Source organism: Chelonia mydas, chromosome 24, assembly GCF_015237465.2.
Source record: "Chelonia mydas isolate rCheMyd1 chromosome 24, rCheMyd1.pri.v2, whole genome shotgun sequence".
Classification (NCBI taxonomy): Eukaryota; Metazoa; Chordata; order Testudines; family Cheloniidae; genus Chelonia; species Chelonia mydas.
Genome location: NC_051264.2, coordinates 18,905,085 through 18,913,149, shown reverse-complemented (window position 1 = coordinate 18,913,149; position 8,065 = coordinate 18,905,085). Strand labels below are relative to the sequence as shown.

The following is an 8,065-nucleotide window of genomic DNA, read 5'->3' as shown; positions in this document are numbered from 1 at the left end:
GGAGGGGCCGGGTTGCCCCAGCTGCGGCAGCGGGGTCGGGGCCCCGGGGTGTGACTGGAGCCCGCCGCCGCCGAGATCTCCGCTCCCCAGTGAGCCGCCAGAAACGGAGCCGGGGGGGTTGGACCGGAGTCGGGGGGCTGGGCGGGGTCTGTGTTATTCGGGGAGGGGTCTGACAGCACCGACCCCCCCCCCCCCCCCGAGCAGCGCAGAGGCACCGCGAACAGGCAAAGGGGGCAGGTCCCGCCCCAGCCCCGGGCCCTGCGGGGGAGGGAGTCAGAGACGGGAGGAGGCTGCCGTGAAGGAGGCAGACAGGAGACGGACCGACCGACGGACCGACCGCACCACCGGCCCCCCGAGGGGGCGGGATCAGCACTTGGTAAGACACAGACACCTACATGTGGGGACCAGGACTCCTGGGTTCTATCCCCGGCTCTGGGAAAGTAATGGGGTCTGGTGGTGGGAGCTGGGGGCCAGGACTCCTGGGTTCTATCCCTGGCTCTGGGAAAGGGATGGAGTCTGGTGGTGGGGGCTGGGGGCCAGGACTCCTGGGTTCTATCCCCGGCTCTGGGAAAGGGATGGAGTCTGCTGGTGGGGGCTGGGGGCCAGGACTCCTGGGTTCTATCCCCGGCTCTGGGAAAGGGATGGGGTCTGCTGGTGGGGGCTGGGGGCCAGGACTCCTGGGTTCTATCCCTGGCTCTGGGAAAGGGATGGAGTCTGCTGGTGGGGGCTGGGGGCCAGGACTCCTGGGTTCTATCCCTGGCTCTGGGAAAGGGATGGGGTCTGCTGGTGGGGGCTGGGGGCCAGGACTCCTGGGTTCTATCCCTGGCTCTGGGATGGGAGTAGAGTGGTTAGAGCGGGGCCTAGCACTCCTGGGTTTTCTCACAGTTGTGGGCTGGGAGCCAGGACTCCTGGGTTCTCCTCCCTTATTTTTGGTGCGCAGGGCTCTCTCCCCACTACAGTCCGCACCTGCCTCTCCAGCCCATGTTCCAGGCACTGGGTGACTCAGGGCCAGACAGGTTCAGCAGCTCTTGAGTGGTGCCATCGCCCCCGCAGCCCTGCAGCCCGGTGGGAGGCTGGCAGAGATCCCGCATCCAAAGCCCATCAGAGGAGCTGAGCCTGGGACCCTTGGCAAAGGCACTCCAGCAAAAGGACCCAGGCATCTGACTGGGACCCTCTCTCAGGTTCCTTCTCCTCTCTCCACAGACTGTGACCCTCCCCTCTGCTCCTGCCTCCAGGGAGGATGGGAGGGCCTTGTTTCTGGGACATCCCATATAAGGGGGTTCTGTTTGCAGGTGAGACACAGAGCAGTAGGGGGAGCCCTGGGCTGGACTAGCAGGGGTCTGTGGGTCAGGAATGAGGGGCACCGGCAGAGCTGCGGAGGGGAGCCCAGGGCTGGGCTAGCAGGGGGCTGCGTGTTGGGAGTGAGGGGCACCAGCAGAGCTGTGGGGGGAAGCCCAGGGCTGGGTTAGCAGGGGGCTGCGTGTTGGGAGTGAGGGGCACCAGCAGAGCTGGGGAGGGGAGCCCAGGGCTGGGCTAGCAGGGGCTGCGGGTCGGGCTTGAGGGGCACCGGCAGAGCTGGGGAGGGGAGCCCAGGGCTGGGTTAGCAGGGGGCTGCATGTCGGGCGTGAGGGGCACCGGCAGAGCTGGGGAGGGGAGCCCAGGGCTGGGTTAGCAGGGGGCTGCGGGTCGGGAGTGAGGGGCACCGGCAGAGCTGGGGAGGGGAGCCCAGGGCTGGGTTAGCAGGGGGCTGCGTGTCGGGCGTGAGGGGCACCGGCAGAGCTGGAGGTGGGGAGCCCAGGGCTGGGCTAGCAGGGGCTGCAGGTCGGGCTTGAGGGGCACCGGCAGAGCTGGGGAGGGGAGCCCAGGGCTGGGTTAGCAGGGGGCTGCGGGTCGGGCTTGAGGGGCACCGGCAGAGCTGGGGAGGGGAGCCCAGGGCTGTGTTAGCAGGGGGCTGCCTGTTGGGCGTGAGGGGCACCGGCAGAGCTGGGGAGGGGAGCCCAGGGCTGTGTTAGCAGGGGGCTGCCTGTTGGGCGTGAGGGGCACCTTCACCATCTCTCTCCCTCTCCCCTGACCCGTCAGGCTGTCTCCTGTTGTGCTGGGGTCCCCACACTGTGGTTTGTACTTTTGTGGTGCACGTGATCCCGGAGGCGCCGTCCGTGGGGCAGAACGTCACTCTGTCCGTGGAAGGTGGCTTGGAGCCCCTGCGTCACTTCGACTGGTACCGGGGGCGGCTGGCTGATGGCAGCACCCGCATCTTCAGCTACTTCCCTGGGCAGGGCCGCCCCCAGCGCAATGGGGTGCAGTTCACGGGCCGCGAGGTTGGCTTTCCCAACGGGTCTCTGCTCCTCCGGGGCGCCCAGGCCAACGACAGCGGCACCTACCGGGTGGCTCTCCAGCTGGTGCCGCAGGGCAGCGAGAAGGGCACTGTGGAGCTGCGGGTGAGCGGTGAGTGGCCCCCCAAGGGCCTGCCCTTTCCCCCAGACACCCCCAATCTCCCATAGGCCCCCCCAACATGTCCATCCCTCTGGGGAGTGAGAGGAACAGTGTGGGGCTGCAGGTAGGTGGTAAATCACATCCCAGAGACACCCCACCCTCTGGGACCCTCTGCAGGGATCCACCCATCCCCGAGGGACCCCAGAACCACAGCCCTCCACGAACCTGTGGGCAGGCTAGGTTATAAAACTCACCTGGGCTAAATAACAGAATGAGCCGGTGACTTCGACTAGTTTTCCTGCTGTTCTTTGGCTCCGTGTCCTTTGGCCAGAAAATTACTAGAAACGGACGAGTTTAGTAGCAAAATAACATTGAAAGCAAATGAGACATGGCAGCGAGCGAAGCCCAGCTGGGTGGGCGGCCCTTGGGGCCGGCCTGAATTGGGCCCCAGCAGAGCTGCGACAGTTATCGAGGGACAATCAATCCCTTCCCTTCATTCAAAGGCAGCTGTTCTTCTCCTACTCCACGGGTCTGGGCTGGTGACTTGGTACCGACCTAGCCCCTGAGCCAAAGCAGCTTGTCTGCCAGGGGGCTCACGGGGCTGCCTATGGGAAGTCACCCAGCCAGTGCTCCAGGGAGATGTGGAAATGGAGCCAAGTCACTGGTGCCAGCTGCGCGCGTACAGGGCTATTGCGCATGAAACCCCATGAAACAGGCAGTGAGGGAGGCCGCAGGCCCCCGGGCTGGGGCTCTTGTGCGCTCGGTGGTGCAATCTGCAGCTCACAAGCCGATTCGGAGCCTCTTCCCCTTTTGGTCTGGGAGCCACAGAATCTGTGTCCGTGTGCCAGGCTCGGTTCTGTTCGATGCTGGGTTCTTGCAGCGGCTTTGCCTGTTGGACTCGGCCTGGGCCGTGTGATGAGCTTGTCCAGCCTCAGCACTCTGGGGTACTGACTGACGCAGAGTCGCATCGACACCACGACGGCTAAACTCGCCGGCGCGATGCCAACAGGCCGCGCGGAGCTCAGTCCTTCACAGGGCTTCGCTCAGGCGCACCCGGCTGGAGACGTGTAACCCAGGCAGCCCTCGCGGGAGACGGGACCAGAGTAAACCTCGTGTGATCGCTGGGAGCGAGGAGCTTACACACGTTCCAGAGCTAAGCACGTGCCGTTGTGGCATGGGTGGGCTCTGCCCTCACTCCTGCAGTGACCAGAGAGAGCTGGGGCTGTCTATGGAACAGCTGGATCCTTTCTAGTCTCTCTGGAGTTCGCAGCTGTCTCTAGCCAGGGCCTGGCCCGGCAGAGCTAACTGGTGCCGTCAGTGAGGAGGTAGCTGTGACCCAGTGCGGGGGTGTTCAGGGGCCAGCCTCTCCGCGAGGCGCTTTGCCGTGGGGCAGTGAGGCACAGGGTGTTTTATACAAGCGCTGCTCCTGCTCGGCAGTCTGGCCTGCTCCCTGCCCAGCACAGCGGCTGTGGCCAGCTGGAAAGCCGGGTTTGAAGCGTCTAGCCAGGAAGTGAGCCGTGCCCTCTCCTCAGCCAGACAGGAAACAAGTTGTCTCCTCTGCGGCATCTTGCGATAGTGGGAAACTCCAGAGTTTCGGTGCAAAACCTCCTGGCTGGGATGACCACGATGAGCCACCGCGTTTTGTGTGGGGCACGAGGGACCAGGCGCTGGCTGCCTGCTGGCTCCGTTCCAGGCCGCAACCAGCTTGAGCAGTGACTTCCCGTGGCCCGTGCTGTGCCCGGCCCGTGCTTGCCCCGCCAGCAGGCCATGCTCTCTGCAGAGTCTCTCTGGCCCGTCCCTTCCCCGCGCGCAGGGCTCCGGCCTTGGTCCATGGCTCGTCGCACTGCAGTGATATAAACCCGTTCGACTCGCTCGCTTGGTCTGTCGCCAGCCGGAGACGGCGATGCAAGAACTTGCGCCCGACAGCGGCCCGGGGCTCCATTCCCAGGCTGGGTTATCCCCGCACTGCTGCGAGACGTCCAGGATGAACGTCGTACGTGCGGGTCTCCACGGGCAGCCGCCACTCCTGCCGCACGGCTGGGTCACCTGCCCGGCCCCGGGCACGGCCTTCTGCAGCACGGCCAGTGCAAGGTGGCACCGTTGTGCGGACACGTCCTGCAGCGCCAGAAGGGGCTGGTCCGTCCATGTTCACAACCCCCCTCTCACTGCGCCTGTACCAGGGCTGGGTTGGCTTAATTCTGGGGTGTGGCTTCGTGGGGCTCCGGACCAGCCCGCTGGGTCGCCCTGGGTGTGACGAGCAGAGCGGAGCTACGCGCCCCACTGGCTTTCTAAGGCACCACGAAATGCGTCGGCTCCTCTGGCCCAGAACGCGCCTTGAACACTGGTTCCTCGGCAGGTCTGCGCTCCAGCTCGCAGCTAGGCCCTGCAGTGCGTAGCAGAGACGCTCCTGTCCGCCTGGTCAGTCCAGTCCCCGGAGCGGCGGCCCTGAGGTCAGGGGACAAATTCTTCCGTGGCCTCAGCTGCGTTCACACCGGGGTCCCTTGTCCTGACTCCAGGGCTCAGGGTGTGAAATTCACGGAGCTGGGGCGGGTTGGTTTGTAGGGTGTAGACCAGGGGTCGGGCTTCTCCGAGATCCTCACAGGAGCGAGCCCCTGTCTAGAGAACCCCCGGCCAGCCAAGAGCCCCATGGGCCCTGCGCCGCTCATGGCTGCAGGCAGGCGGCGCGCTCGGAGCTGTCCGCAGGCCCTTGCGGGCAGGTTCCCTGGGCGGCGACAGAGCCTCAAGCTGAAGGGGCTGTTGGCAAATGCTGGGAACAGCTCCTGGTTCCGGATCCTCAGCCCTAGCTGCACCGGCTCGAACGCCTTTACCCGGTGGAGGCGCCGGAGCACGGGGGCAGTGTCAGCCGCTGGGTCTGCTCCGCTTCCAGGCCCAAAGCACAGACACGGAAGAGGAAGGTACTCAGCTGTTGGGCCGGCACCGGCGGTGGGGCCTGGCCAGGGCGCTGGTCATTCCCCAGCGTCCTGCTCCGGAGAGCGGCCGAGAGGCCTGGTCCATGGGAGGGTGTTGACTGCAGGCTGGTTAGAGACACCCCCAGGGACTGCCTCAGAGCCCCCCCATTGCCCCATCCCCCTCTCCATCCCCCCCATGGCCCCATCCCTCCAGGGACTCCCCCATAGACTCCCCCCCCCTCCCCGGGACAGTCTTGGAGACCCCCATTCCCCACATGGACTGCCCCGCTGACCCCCAACCCTTTAGCCCCAGGGGGAGCCAGAGAGTGATCCCTCCCCAAACCCCACTAGCCCCCCTCATTCCCCCAGCCCAGGACTCTGCTCTGTCCACAGGGACTCCCTGGGGTCCCTCCCAAGCCCCAGCCCCCCCCCCAACACTAACCTCTCCCCAGCTCTCTTCCTTGCAGCCCCAGCGACCACCCTGGGCCCAAGGACGCTGCCCCCCCCGAGCTCAGGCACAGGGCCACCCCCGGCCACAGCGGCCCCCAGCACCCCGCAGGTCCTGGGCTGGGTGGTGTCAGGGGTCGTGGTTGGAATTTTGCTGACCGGAGCTCTGGGGGCCGTGGTCATCTACCACCTCGTCCTGCGCAGGTCGGACCTGGCCGGAGGGTAAGTGGGGTGGCAGGGGAGGATGCCTGGGTTCTCTCTTTGGCTCTGGGAGGGGAGCAGGGTCTAGTGGTTAGAGTGGGGGGGCTGAGGTGGGGCTGGGAGCCAGGATGCCTGGGTTCTCTCTTTGGCTCTGGGAGGGGAGCGGGGTCTAGTGGTTAGAGTGGGGGGGGGCTGAGGTGGGGCTGGGAGCCAGGATCCCTGGGTTCTCTCCCTGGCCCTGGAAGGGGAGTGGGGTGTAGTGGGTTAGAGCGGAAAGGAGGGGGGGGCTGGGAGCCAGGACACCTGGGTTCTTTTCTCCTGGTGAGGTGGGGTGGGGATTCCTTTGGGATTATCATGTCAGCTCCCGGCTCTGTTTAGCTCCACAGGAAAACTGGATCCCAAAGGGAAGAAACCACCAAGATCTCCCAGGGGTGAGTCACAGCCCTGATGCCGGGTTTGGGGTGGGGCCAAGAGCCCGAACGCCTGGGTTCTATCTCCAGTTCTCTCTCCAGATGACACAGAGCCGATTTATGAGGTGATGGAGTCTCCGTTGGAGTTGCCCCAGCCAGAGGGGAGAAACCCCGAAACTGACCCCCGAGCTCCCCCGGTGAGTGAGGTGGGGCCAGGCACTGCCCCTCTGGGGACCCCATGGGCACTGCCCCACATGAACCCTGGCATGCTGCCCCCATCACTGCCAGGTACTGCCCTCCCCATCCCCCCACAGAGCCTGCCCCCCTTCCCCACAAGCTCCTGGGTCAGAGCCTCTCCCTGGGGTCTGTTCCCTGCCAGTGGGCTGGGGGGCAGGGGGAATCCTGGAGGGGGCTGCGGGGGGTGTCAAAGGCAGGTTATAACTAATCTCTCTCCCCTCCCCCATGTCCATCCGTCTTGCAGGCCATGCCCTTTCCTCCCCAGCCAGACCCCAACTACATGGTGAGTCCCCCCAGTTCAGCTCCCCGGCATTGGATATGAGGGGCTGGGAGGGTCCGTGTGTCTGGGATCCTCCCCCACGTCTGTCTGTCCCTAATGGCCCCTCTCCCCTGGCAGGAGCTGCTGCAGCGAGCGGAGTCCGTGTATGCCCAGATCCAGAGGTGACGCCAGCCGCAGAGTCCACAGGGGGGAACCCCCCTAACAGGGAACCGCCCAGGGATACCCCCTGCCGTGGGGAATCCCCCAACGAGGAGCCACACAGGGACACCCCCCTACCATGGGCAACCCCCCGAGGGTCCCCACAATAGGGAGCCCCTGCCACGGGGAACCCCCTGGAGAGCCCCCTCCACCATGGGGAACCCCCCTGCAGGAAGCCCACAATTGGGATCCCCGACCCCAAGGACCCCACCAATGGGGAACCCCCTACCATTGGAAACACCCACAGAAAAACTGGGGTACTCTCCCAGGGACCCCAACGGGCAGCTCCACCCACGCAGAGCCTGAGCACCCCCCAATGGGGTGCCCCTCAGCAAACCTGGGAACCCCCCACAGCACCCTTGACCCTCCCAAAGGGACCCCCTCCCAGCATCCATGGAAACCCCTAGAGACACCCCCACATTGTCCCTGGGGAACCCCCCCCAGCAGCAATAACCCCCCGGGAGAACTCAGCCTCCACGCTAGACCTTGCACTTGGGGATCCTCCCCATCATCATCTCCAAGGAACCCCCCACCCCCAAACCCAGCCTCCCGGGGCTTGCGCTGGGGTCCCTCCGAGGCTGGAGCCTGGATCAAACTGCAGGAGGAAGAGCTGGAGGCTGGTGTTCGGAGCAGATGCGGGGGGCCACCCCGCCCCCCACCATCCCCACTATTAAACCTTGTTCCTCTGCAAGAGTCTCCCTTCTTCTCTGCTCTGGCTTGCAGGGTGGGGCAGGGGGAGATGCAGGGGTGGGATGGAGATTTAGGGGACTGCCATTACACAGAGACACCCCCCCTCCCCCACCCCCCCTGCCAGGCCGAGCTCAGCTGCTAAAGACTTTTATTGAGGTTTGGTGGGGGTGGGGGAGGGGTTGGAGTCGCTGGTGGCTGGGATGTGGGGGGGGAGAGACTGGTCACTCCCACCCCAATTCTTGCTGGCCCAGTTGGGGGCG

At 65.5% G+C, this 8,065-nt stretch overlaps 1 protein-coding gene across 3 annotated transcripts; it reads left to right on the top strand.

The window, feature by feature from the left end:
- Positions 1-238: 238 nt before the first annotated feature.
- On the top strand, positions 239-7,833 carry CEACAM19 (CEA cell adhesion molecule 19). Of its 3 annotated transcripts, none has more exons than XM_037883227.2 (8): positions 239-376; positions 1,204-1,292; positions 2,080-2,445; positions 5,810-6,011; positions 6,369-6,421; positions 6,503-6,597; positions 6,882-6,920; positions 7,035-7,832. In XM_037883227.2, the coding sequence occupies exons 2-8, from the start codon at positions 1,241-1,243 to the stop codon at positions 7,080-7,082; spliced, it is 855 nt and encodes a 284-aa protein (XP_037739155.1). In that variant the 5' UTR covers positions 239-376; positions 1,204-1,240; the 3' UTR covers positions 7,083-7,832. The 3 variants fall into 3 exon arrangements, with proteins under 3 accessions (XP_037739155.1, XP_043391462.1, XP_043391463.1); XM_043535527.1 differs by having other exon boundaries at positions 5,795-6,011; XM_043535528.1 differs by lacking the exon at positions 6,882-6,920 and having other exon boundaries at positions 5,795-6,011; positions 7,035-7,833.
- The last annotated feature ends 232 nt before the right edge of the window (positions 7,834-8,065 follow it).